We start from the raw sequence: 13,398 nt of genomic DNA, 5'->3' as shown, positions 1-13,398 counted from the left end.
TTAAGTTAAATGATCGGAGGAACGGCTTTCCTTTTTTTGAATATGTAACTAGCTAGATCAGTGATTAACCGATGACAGTTAGTATGTTGGTGCTAACAGCTGGTTAGCACGGCAGCTAGCTGTTGAGGATACTTTTATTATTATTTAACAGTCATTTAAAACAGAAAGGCAATACATACACATGCTTTTGTTGGTGAGGTTTGCTCTGCAGATTCTGTTGTCAAGCTTAAGGGCACTCAAAAAAAAAACTAATTTATTTTGTCAAAAATATTCCATTCATTCAATATATCAACTGATATGAAAACTATAATGACATTAAATTATTGTGATAAAATGTTTTTCCATATCAACTTTCTAGTTTTGTTTTCAAGGGCAACATGTACAAGCTCAATATTTTCTTTAGAGATTGACAGCAAAGGCCTTAATAATTACAAATTGCAATCTAATTCTTTCTGAAATGCGATCAACATCACTGTAGTCTACATCCACGCATTCCACGTCCAAGATTGCGTCATATTTCATTCTTTTTAGCCAGACGTCCGTTACCTTCCATTTTTTTTGTGTTAAAAATTTGAACTCCGTTGGATTTATAAGGACTACAGCTAACTGCTACTAAAATGTTCTACCGAAACAAGTTCCTTCCCATGGCTTTTCCCGGTGTATAGCGCAACTCATGATGATTGTGATTGGTTTAAGGAAATGTTTATAAACCAGAGCACCGTTTTTTTCCCTTCCCGGTAATGCTGTGTGGACTAGCCAGACTCTCTTCCGCAGCGCCGTGAAGAAAGGTTTGTCAAAGTGAGACTAAACTCACAGTAATATTGTCAACTTGAATCCCTGTCTCCCATGAATCGTGTCTGGATTACCTTCTTCCCACTCAATTATGAAAAAATTATTTCTGTGCAAAAGCAACACTGACACCAAAGGCAAAACTACCACTTAATTTATTTCACTGGAGACAGATAGAATACCATTCACCAGTCCCTTCCCTTCTGTGTTCTCTATCTCTTTTATCTCTAACAGTTTTTTACCTTTCTGTCCTATTTTTAATTTTTTTGGCAGTCCATCTCTCCAGTGGGCTCTTCTCCTTCCTTCTTTCCTTCTTTCCCTTCTTCCTCCCTCCCTCCCTCCCTTCCTCTCTTCCTTCTTTCCTTCCTTCCAGATGCCCCTCTATCTTTTCGACACTCTCTGGCAGTCCAGGACTAATTTGCAGGAGACTTATCTGGCTGGAACATGCTAAACTAATTAACATTGGATGAAGCTGCTTCACTTATCATTTCACCATATGTACATAAAGTTCATCACACACACTCATGCTCACACGGCCCCGCACACGCTCTGTAGCACATATACACACACACAAAAAATAGATGAGACTCTCCAGGCAGAATATGAAATGATGGGTACTACTTCGGAGAGGAAATGGGGAAGGAGGCCAGATATAAAAAAGGAGCTAAAAAAGATAGAATAGCTATTTCTGTGCCTTGTTCACCCAAGTCTGCTTCTACTAATATTAACATATGGAGCACCGTGGGCTCGCAATAAAACATTAGCAGTTTCTAGAGAATTGACTGAGCATACAGTTTGGCTTGTTTTTTTTTTACTATGCACACATTTGCTCAAAAGATAATATCCATATCATATTTGTAACATGCACATATTTTATATAAAATTCAAGGCTGAAACTTTTTGGATTCTAGCATGCTGTGTGATGCCTTCTTTGGTGTATGCATTGTGAGATATTGCCTGCTGTAATAGCACGTTTGATATGGTCAATTATTGGAAGCATGTTTGCTGGATATTGATTTGCTGCCAAACCGGCTTGTTAGCTTTTGCTACACAATATGAAATGTGTGTGCAGCATTGCAACAGTGTTTGCTGTAGCAAGGTCATCAGAAGAGGTTTTGGAAGAGAGAAAATTCAGCATACATGGCATCATCTCTGATGTGCTGTGATGCTGTTTACTATTTGCAGCCGTTTGCGGTTTTTATTTTTCTAGCACAGCCTCAATAATGCACAGATTTACCTCGACACACGTTGTCATTGTCTGGTTCATAACCCGCTTTGCAGCTGCAGCTGCCGATGGGGACCATCCACTCTCCGTCTCCGTTACAGTAGAGCTTTATGGGCACGTCTACTTCCTCAGCGTTGGGGATACAACTTCCTCTAGCGATGACTAATGAGGTGGACTCCGCTCCAGTCAGGGTCTACACAGAATCAGAATCATAAAAAAAGTGTTAACTTTTATGTCTGTATACATCTTGGACAACAGCTGCACCAAAGTCTGATAGAAGGAGCATTGCTGTTTTCAGTTAGTTTTGGGAAACCTCATACCTCTGGGAAGAAGGCAAAGTTTTGCACCACGCTGGGGCATTTCTTATAGAATACTCTGACAGCCAGAAGAGACATGCAAGCGCCCAAATCCTGGAACGCCAAATGGAAGCCTCTGCCTTTGGACAATGGCCCGAAACTCCGAACTTCTGTGTTCACCTTCATTAGCCTTCCACCAAAATCCACCTGGGAGAAACTCTCATCTGCTGCGATAGTGTCCACCTTACAGTGACGTACGGACAGGGGAAAGAATAGAAAGAGCAAAAGAAATAAATAAATAAAAAGAAAATAAACAAACTTTTTCTAGGGTTCCCCTTCGAGGGGAACGAGACACTGCGTCGGTTCACCTATAGTGTCGTAACCGACGCAGTGTCTCGTTCCCCTATCTCGGGGAACAAGGGTTACATACGTAACCCGGGACGTTCCCCTTCGAGGGGAACTCGAACTGCGTTGGTTACGACACTATAGGTGAACCGACGCAGTGTCTCGTTCCCCTATCTCGGGGAACAAGGGTTACATACGTAACCCAAGACGTTCTCTGTCCTAGTTCTTTGGTTCTTATTTTAGATTCAAGTGATGCTTGAATCTGCTGTATATGACTGACGTGATGCACTTGTGACCACATAATGTTTAGAATTTCGTCATACTTTGCTATTTTCCAAATGAACCTCAATGATGCCACCAGCTGAGACTTCCAACACTTGGTTGGTTTCTAACACTCTTAATCATCAACACAAACGGTGTGAAACTACACTCAAATGTAATGCAATTTGGTTAATTGAAAAAATACAAACACATCACATTTTTAGGAGAGAAGTCAACAATGAATCCCAAAGAGCACTGGGAAAACACATCCAATCAGTAAGCATTCAGTTGTAATAGCTGCAGGAAGTTTCCAAAATTGTAGACTTTGTTCAATAAACTCATTTGTTATCCGATCAATTTTGGATCAGTTCAGTGTTTTCTTCTTGATGGCAGATTGTCCCTATCCTATGAAAATAAGTAATTTCCAAATCCTCGCTATCAGCTTTGAGACAAAGCCTTTTCCAGGAAATCTAAATCTGATAATCCAATCCAATGTTCTAAATTTGCACAGGTGTCAGATTCCCAGACTCCCATTTAACATGTCAAACAACAACCAAAAATCCAAATTGAAGCTGGTCCAATAAGGTATTCTACACATTTTGATGTATTTGTGTTGGGTAATACTGAGATTATCATCCATATTCAACTTTGAAGTGCTAATTTATAGTGTGACAATACTTTCAGAACCAGCAGCTCTTAACACTTTGCCTCTTTTCTGGACTCATTACCTTAAGAAAAGGGGCATTGGCCCAGTACTCCACCCCTTTGATGCTCTGTGACAACGTCCTTTCGGTCTCCAGATAGTACAGGTTGAACGTCTCTTTGCAGGAGCCCAGGACGCTGGGGATGGAAGCGCAGTCGCGTACGGTGAAGCGAATCTCCACATAGATACGTTGCGCAGCCCGCCGGTCGATATAAGTCGTGAGGAGCCAGTTGTTCTGGCTGGGATCAAACACATTGCACACCTGGTAGGTCCTGATGGTGTTGAGGTTTTCATCATAACCGCTCACCTCCTCCCACTGGGAAACGTGTGTGTGTGTGTGTGTGTGTGTGTGTAAGGAAGGGGGAGGGGGTTATGAATGAGAGGGGAGAAAGTAGGGGAGAAGGGGAGAGGAGAGGCCAAAATGATTAATGGGTTTACCAAGACCTGACACAAATTAAACTTTCTCTTTCCCTCCCTCCCATTTTGTCTCTTTTTTCCAACCTCCCTACCTCAATCGCTTTTTTTCCCTTTCCTCTACCTTGTTCTTTTCTGAAGAGAGACAACCATTCATCACAATTAGAGCTCTCTCACTCTCTCACACACACACACACACACACACACACACACACACACACACACACAAAAATAACCGTCTAGTAGCCAAGCCAGCATTTAGAAAAAAAAACAGGAGTTCATGAAAGTGTTTGTATTTTTTCCCCCGTTATATTTGAACTTATTCTTTTCTATTTAAGGTGCTCTAATCGATGTTGGGTGACGTAATTTCTTGTTGACAAAGTATTTTCAAACAAAACAAGACAAGCTTGCCCCTCCTCCTCATCCCTCCCTTCTGTGCTTCCACGCAATAACCCCCCACCTCCACCCCCTTCTTGCTGGTTATTGGCTGGAAAGCTGGAACACTGTTTAAGCTTCATGGTGCAGGTGGGCACAGTTTATTTATTTGCCGTTTATAGAACCTCGGCTGTCTACGGAGACTGCGTTTTTTACAGTGCGTTCTGGGGACAGACAGCTCGCGGATAGTGAGGAGATGTTTACTGTATCTGACAACAAATGTCACATTCAGCAAAAAACACGCTTGACATTTGTCTTTTGTGGACACGTGAGCTACACCTTCCTGGTCTATTGGAATCCATTCTGTTGTGCATCAATAGCTGTTAATTAGTGTCACCTTGCAACTGTAATTAAGATTTTGACAGACTTCTTAATGGAGCATTGTAAAGTGTACTCAAACCGCTTTCCCCAAGGGTACACATACATGCATACACCTACACATGCACAGTACACTTTTGCACATTGTTCTTACTCCGTTGGCAGGGAACGATATCCAGCCGAGCTCAGCTGTCGCTGTCCTTGTATCCATCACCGTCTCTGTCAGACAAAAAGAGAGACAGAGGGAGAAGTGAAGTGAGGGAGCTACAGGAAGAGGTCAGGTATGAATTTAATTAATAGTCAGCTCAGACACAAACTTTAGTACTGCAGTGCATAGTGATGCATGTCATTTATATTCATAAAACTCCACTTTACACTGTTTTCTGTAATGCTTCCCCCCTCCCCTTTCATCAACGACAAAATGTCTACATATAAACCTAAACAAATGAACAGGCCTCTGGTTACTTAAGTATACACTGAAGCAATGACATATCCATAGACTGTTTATAATGTAGATGTAGTTTCCATGACGCCACCCATAGGTTTCTAGGCAAATGAAGCCGATGCTTGCTTCCTGGGACTTCAGCCCATCTGTCGCGGCCCTTAATTATGCAGAACTTTCAGCAATAATAGAATTTAAACGGGTGAGTTTTAAAAAGATTCACCCGCTGAACACTCATGAAGGGGGAAATTAGCTACAGAGACCAAAACCAAAACTGTGTTTGAACCGTACAGAAGGCTAAAACGCTAAATGTGCCCTTTGTTGTTTCAGGCTTGTTTGTTTTTTTAACATTTTGCTCAGGCAGTTGTTTTTAGCTCTCCTACATTATTTGTGTAGGTGAACTAAACTGCTGTATGCAAAATCAAAAGGGAGCAGACAGGCTAAGACACTCAAGTTGACATAAGTATGTTGACATGCAGACCCTTGTCACGCTTTGACAGACGATCCACCCGCTGCGGAGCAGAGGAGGGTCTGGCTACTCCACATAGCATTCCAGGATGGGAGAAACACATGCTCTGGTTAACTGACATTTCTTTTAATCAATCACAATCAAACTAGTTGTGCAAGAGAAAACTCAGATTGGACAGATAGTCTAGCTAGCTGTCTGGATTAACCCTGCAGAGATCTGAGGAGCAGTTTAACCGTAGTCGTCAGAAATCGACCAGAGTTTAAAATTCCAACACAGAGACAGCAGAAGGAAACGGACAGGAATTTCCTGTTGCACCGTAGCGATCCCATAAGTGGAACGTGAAGGATATAGGCTACACAGACCCTAACACAGAGCCCTTTGTAATAATCAAGGTGAAAAGATTCAACGACATCACACCACGAGGCAGCCGCAGGCAAACAACACCCCTTGATTCTTGACATGCTCTTCTCCTCTTGCACGCTTTCATTCTGTCACCCTGCCTCTCATTATCTCCCCCCATCCAGCCCCTTCTCCTCACATCCTCCCCACCTTCATCCTCTCCTTCACTCTACCTCCCTGTCTTTTATCTCCCACCTCTACCTTGGATGCTTCCTTTCTCTGCCAGCGAGCGAGCCTAATTACAGCAGAACCCAGTTTGGCAGCTCTCTCTAGGGAATGAAGGTCGTTTGGGAAAATGAAATGCTTGTCACGCAAAAATGTAGTCAACTATCAAAATCTTGGACCAAAGATTATTCAAACGGTGACAATTGTCACTATCTAATTTGTAGCTTCAGTGCATTTAGTAGCATGTTGTCAACAAAGAATTTCAAACACCAACCCAGAGCAGAATATAGACCCAGTTTATTTCTGCCTTGCATATTTTGCCTGTTCAGATGTCTTTGAAGTTTGGGTGAAAAAAGAATTAGGCCAAATAGAAAAACGGTAATATAGAGAGAAATCCACAATGTTGACAGAAGAGATGTTGGAATAGCTCATGTATTCTTTCAAGCTATACCTTCCAGCAAAATATGGATTTGATATAGAGCTTTGCTTAAAGAATAGAACATTGTCATACTGTATACCACTACCATACCACCATAGTTCTGGTTCAAAAACAGGGTGTTAAGGCATGTTCAGGCACTTTTAACATACAGTATACAAGCTTATCTGGAAATACATTTATTGAAAATTGATTGCACTATAATGAGCAGGATCTCTTGTGAGAACTGTGTGGGTATAAATGTAGGCGTAAACATAAATAAATATTTTATTTATAGATTAAATTTTATTTTTATATTGAACAAATATAAATGAAGAAAAATATGAAATCTGACCAAATGCCATTTTTCTCGGCTACAACTAATGATCATTTACATTGTTGATCATTTACATTGTTGATGCATGCTACAAGCTGGCCCTTACAGCAGCACCACAAATGTTTGGCATTTTGCAAAACAACAATTGATTTGTTTATATATTAACTAATTATCTTTCAATTAACAATTAATTGACTTGTTGACTTGTTTCAATTCTCTTCATATCTTTTTACAATTACAAACCACTTGTCCAGAAGTATAAAAACAACCTAACCAAACCATATCAGCAAACATGCCTTTGGAATTCTCAGTTTAAAAGAGAAGTCTACACTGGAATTCTTAGAGTGCATCAACTCATCAATGTAATTAACAGCGCACAGCGAACACCTCTCCGTGCATAATAGGGTATACTCTCCGATCAGCCTAATTACTTTTGACATATTGGAGGCTGTGATAGCACTGTGCCCACCTCCCCCGCAGTGTTGCACCTCCTCAACCAACGCAACACCAATGAGGAAAACCAAAGCCTTTTATGGCAGAAGAAACAGCAGGTAAATCTGTATGATATGGCAGCAGTCAGAGAGGCTGTTAAATCCTTGTTGTGGACCAAGAGGGGAAAATAAAAGTATTTCCATCACACACTCTGAATTAGAAGTAATTTTACAGGTTCACTGCCTCCTCCTGTTTTGTTTTTCTCTATATGGGTGCATGCATGTGTGTGCGATAAATACAGGTGGTCAAATGGCAACTGAGGTTTATCCTATGTTAATTAGCCTATCGTGTTCTTACTAGATTAGTCTATTCAAAGACTGAAAATTAGTGCTGATTTATTGTGAGTGTGTTTGTGCTGCATATACTGTATGTGCCTCTTAGAGAAATGCCAGGGGGCATCATACTCGTGATTAAGGGAGAACACCAAAACACCACGCACACATGCACATTCACACCAGCCAAACCCAGGCTAAAAGCCCTCCTGGAGTGAAAGACATCATGCCGCCCACAGAGGCAGCTGTTGACCAATCAGGTGTTAAAGTAAAATGGCACAGCATCACGGAAGGACAACTCAGTCAGGAGCATGCACACACGCGCGCACACGCACACACACACGCACACGCACTTGCAAATATCAAATATACTTGGGGCTATACAGATACATGGATGTGCTCTCACACACAAAAAACAGAGCAGCTTTTCTCTTATTCCAACCCCACATGTCCCCGAAATCAATAAGGAAGACAATCATGAGGCAGGGCACTCTGCTCTACAAATCCAAAAAAAAAGAACTCTTTCACACATGCAACCTTAGTGAGCATTTACCTCTCCACAGGAAGTTATAGAATTAGAATTAAACATTAGGATGAACAGCTAACCAAAAAGATGGCTTCGATTATAAGAAAGAATGAATGAAAGGAAGCATATAAATCGTATCAAGTTTTAGCTCCTGACTAAAATGTTTTTTTCTGCATTAGGCCCACAGGAGCTCTAGCTGACTTAGTGTTGTACCCTTGTGTCTTAAAACTGCTACTTACCTGCACATAGTTCCCTTCAGCTAGACTTTGGCTTGTACACAGCCTGCAAAATCTCGCCCGATAATTTTCACATTCAACATCAATCTGAAGTACTGACTAATGGGCTGACCCTGTTGTCTTAAAAGAGTCTGCTCAGCAGTTCAAAAACACATTGTATCAGCAAAAAAAAAGACACAACTATGCAACGACAGTATTTACATTAGGAGCCACGGATGTTGCGGACAATTCTCCTACAGTGCCACCATTATGTCATCAATTAAAGAGGGTTTTGTTTTGGGGGATTTTCCTTTTTATCCACTTACCCTGAGTTAAACTAACATGTACTGCTACTATTTTAGGTGCAATTTGAAGATATACTAAATGGTTTTATTTTGTATCCTATATATTTACTTTTGTGTATATCTCTATTTTAGATACTGTATGGGCGTGTCTAAAAAATGATTCTCTATCTCAAAACAAAAACACAGATTTAAAAGGGCTACTCTAGCAATTTAGTAATGTACTTCAGACAGATTTTTTTTTAAAAGAATGGTCAAAGTAGAAACAACATTGCCTGAGGCATCCTGGTAGTCTCTAGTATGGGTGAGGCTCCAAAAAAATGCCCACGTCTTTCAAACTAATTACATTGATACAACATTAAGATATCCTTATGCAGTTTAATACCTGATACCCTGATAACTGATAACTGATAACTGATAGGTAGAAACTGTCCAAGCCTCTGTGACTAGTCCACTAAGTTCAGGAAAACAAAACATAGCCACATGTTCTGCTGACAATATCTGAGACGACTATAGGTTCTGCTGTATCACATTGATCAGTTCCTCTCCCCTTGCTAACGTTTCCTGCTAATACTGGTATTAATAAAGGCATGTTTGTGTCAAGAGCAAAATCCTGATGATAAAATATTCCTGAGTCAAAGTTCCACTTGAGGTTGCTAATTGCTCTTTGTGGTGTTAAGCTTTTGCTCTCAGTTTCCTAGCTGCTAAATTAGGTGCTACACCTCTTGAAGTATTTTGGGTTTCAGCTACTGTCAGCCCCACTTTTATTTATGCACATTTAAAGTCCTTTTACCAAGAGGGGTATTTCAAGCACTTCCGTCCCTGCTAAAATATAGACTATGGCACACACATCTTTCTGAATAGAGCAGTTATGGTAAAAAGCATGCAACACATTATGAAGTAACATAATAGTGTTGTGGTAAAAATGGGTTTGATGAAAGTTAAAATAACTGAATGTGAGGAAAGCATCAGAAGCTAGCATTCTGTTTCTTCGTAACATAGCTGAATTGGTCATTTGATATAATTCGGCCAAATACAGATATATATTGCTTTACTTCATATTTATGGACCATAAAGCCTGAAGCTGTAGATAATAATGTAGAGGACTGATTTAAATTTATATGTAGACAACACCTATCGACTTTAAGCCTACTAGACTTTCAATACATACACTATATTCACACACACATATGTTTATGTAGACACATACATACATACATACATATATACCAACACTTTGCCTTTACTGTTATAATTAGGTAGTAATGTACTTTGAGAAATGAAGTCGCACACAGTGACAAACTCACAGACTAAATTATTACATGACTCAGCAGTGTCCCTCCGCTCTGTGGAGCATTTTAGCCTCTTTTGGCTCATTTGTTTTAGTTTTACGGTCAGCAACTTTTCATTGTCATTATTTTCCCCAGCTGCTGCAGACAGCTGTTTCCAAATGCAACTTAAAAAGCCCCCTGTATGCTACCTGAGTAAGCAGCAAACATCAGACAATGTTAGCGACTAGCCGGTGAACATAGAGCATTTAGAAGCTAAAGAGACAGATATTTTCCACAGCTGTTGGCGAAGGCCAGACAAAGCTAAAAAGGAGAGGAAATATTTTACCTACACTCAGTGACCGGAACATTTGCGCCGAATGAATGCTCAGCATCTTCAGCTTTCAGATCTGAGTGTGGCCAAAAAAAATTGTTTTTCTGATAATATTTATATTTCTTCAAAACATGTCAAACCTTTGACCCTTCTATGACGGTAAATATGGTCCAAAAGGTAAAAGCTTGTAGAATACAAATTGAGAAGAAAAAATCTGAACTTGTATGTTAGCAACTGCTGCCGGGTGTGGGGCTCTCTATGTCCCACTGGAGCTCCGACTGCAGATTTCAGATTGACTGTTAACAGTGTTGCGATAATTAAAACATTTATTTAGAAGCGGGCTGGCTGGGTAGTTAGATAACACTAGCTTGCTATTCCACCAAGCTTCCATGTTTTGGAATTTAAAATGTTATAAGTGCTTAAACATTGTGTGTGATTTGCATTATACATTTAAGCTAAAAGGCCAAAGCATTATTTCACCATAAATGAAGACATGTTGGTCATGCATTAAGTTTGTTGTTCATGCATTAAGTTGTTTTGAAATACTCCGTTCTATAACATAAGATGTTCTGGTACAAGCCATTATAATCCAGCCTCTCCTAAATGTGTCGGAAGCAGAATAAGCACACAAACACATCACATCACTGTGACCTGGAGACCCCACCCTTTGTGCATAATACTAGGAAGGCAAAAGCCAAAGAGCCAGAGAAAGGAAGTGGAGAGCTGTGATAGCTTGATCCAGGTAACTTTCTCTCAGGATATCCTATGTAATAAAAATGATTCACACATCAACATTTGAGATTCTGACTACTAGTTGACTGAACCCTGAGACCGGAGCAGGATTTAGCTCCGACACATGCTACACAAATAAGCAAGACAGAGTTGCCCCTCATCTGGCAATAGAAACCCGGCTTTTCCCATTCTCTTTTGCACCAAATGTATCGCAAGAAGTGTTGCAAAAGTCGATGCGCAGATTCGCCACTTTTCAATGTAAGTGGGCACATATGTGAAGTTGCAGTGACAGATTCGAGAGGTTGCAATCACTGAGTTGTGGTTGTGATGGAAAATGAACCTTAATTTAAACAAAAAAAAATATACGAGTGAATGTTGCATTACAAGTTTGCAGCTGTCATTGTGTTCATGCAAATATCAATCAATATCAAAATCAATCAGTAATATTTTGTACAAATCGTAACATAAATGTTCAGAGTTTTTGTTCTGAAAGTTCTCACATTGCATTCTACGAGCTCTCACCTTTTGCACCATATTTACCTTCATATCCTTTCCAAGACCAACCCAAAGCATGGACAAAAGACTACTTGACAGGTGTTAAACAGATAATGAATGGACACAGATTTAAAAGACATCTATCCATCACAAGCATTTCAAACATTTTCAGGCCAAATGTGCCCACAAAGCAGTTTGGTCTCACAGCTACAGATCTGTAGGATCAGATGTGTGCACAAGTGTAACCCATGCCTTGAAATATCAGGTTGTTTTTCTCACTGCTGACACATCATTGTTGTGACTAGAAGCTGGAAGAGGCACAGGGCCACCATGTTAAAAGAAAAACCAAGCTGTCACATGAGCACTTATCTGTGTCACAGTTTCTTAGTGAACAAGCATCTCACACAAAACACACGCAAGCACACACTTTCAGTCTTGGACTTTTAGGTCCCTGTCTTTGTTTCTTTCTCGATCATATCCTTTATGTTTCTCCCTCACTCTCTGATTTCACTCCTATCACATCTGTTACCACAGCCTTGACCTAGAAAACATTGGAATGATTTCACTTGATGAAAGAGGGAATGCTTGTCACTGTTGGAAAACATAACGTATCATCACACTACTACAGAAACCTATGTGATACTGTCTGAAATACAGTCTTTAAATAAGCAGGGCATGTTTGTGGCTTTAAAACACAGAAGATGTATTGTTGTTCTCCACAATACGATTGCTTGTCACGGTAGAGGCTTGCCATTATAAATACAACTGCAACATATTGAGTTTTTAGACAGCGGGGTGTGCTAGTCACTATAAAATAAATAAATAACATTGTCTTTTAGAAAAAAAAGCTAAGGCACAACAATAAAACGAGAACATATTGGGTTCTTATTTTTAGTACTGAGCCCTGATGAAGCCTGTCTTTATATCCCTCTCTCTCTCTCTCTCTGGAAGAAAACTTAACACAAAACTGCAACTACCACAAAAAGAAACGTGCACACACATGTGCACACGCTCGCTCAGGGACACAAGTGCTGCATGAAACATCCAGTCTGTCAATGTGGTAGAATCCTTTGTGCCTAACACAAGGGGAACATGCCTCTATCTGACATGCCCTGTTTTTTCAAGGAGAGTGGCACCTGTGGACGCCCCATAAGACATCTTCACATGTCGGAACGTTTGTTAAGCTGAATGTTCAGTGTATTGATAGGACGGGTAATTCAGAGGACTACGTGAGTGGACGTGTGTGAGGCTGATATAACTTCTGTGGACACACATAAAAGTGTATGTGCTCACTGTGGAACATATGGTTCAATATACAAAAATTTGTATTTTTAAAAATCCAGTTAGGAATGTATGGTGGGGTTGGAGGGCAATGGATATACATTACACTTTGTTTGATTTCAATAGAGTGTCTTCCACGTGCAGGAAGACTGTCAGCAGATCACTGTAAAGTGGCAGACCCGAATGACAGGTAGTAAGAGGTAAGTACTTTCATTGTTCAAAGAACAATGTAGGCGATAGTACAGCAGGAGCAGGTAGTAATCAAGGTCAAAAGGCAGGCAGAAGTCCAATAACACTCCGAAAGGCAAAAGTACAAAAGGAACAGGCAAGAATCGTAAACTGGTAACAGGCTTTAGTCCCAAAAAAAACCAGGGAAGCAAATTTGAAACAAAACGCTGGAAAGAGTGACATACGGACAACTACAATCTGGCAGAGGTGAAGTGGAAATGGTGAGTATTTAAGTGCTGG

At 40.3% G+C, this 13,398-nt stretch overlaps 1 protein-coding gene across 1 annotated transcript in view; it reads right to left on the bottom strand.

Moving 5' to 3' along the window:
- Window positions 1-13,398, bottom strand: part of LOC117950593 (ephrin type-B receptor 1-like) — an 85,932-nt gene that overhangs the window by 49,718 nt on the left and 22,816 nt on the right. Inside the window, exons 2-5 of the mRNA XM_034881745.1 lie at window positions 4,941-5,005; window positions 3,645-3,935; window positions 2,335-2,553; window positions 2,027-2,207 (exon numbers count right to left, since the gene is read on the bottom strand). Of these exons, the coding sequence (XP_034737636.1) occupies window positions 2,027-2,207; window positions 2,335-2,553; window positions 3,645-3,935; window positions 4,941-5,005 (756 nt within the window). The remainder of the gene's footprint in view (window positions 1-2,026; window positions 2,208-2,334; window positions 2,554-3,644; window positions 3,936-4,940; window positions 5,006-13,398) is intronic.

The sequence above is a fragment of the Etheostoma cragini genome, chromosome 9 (genome assembly GCF_013103735.1).
Source record: "Etheostoma cragini isolate CJK2018 chromosome 9, CSU_Ecrag_1.0, whole genome shotgun sequence".
Lineage (NCBI taxonomy): Eukaryota > Metazoa > Chordata > Actinopteri > Perciformes > Percidae > Etheostoma > Etheostoma cragini.
Note: the sequence above shows the minus strand (reverse complement) of the source record. Positions and strands in the feature narration are given on the sequence as shown.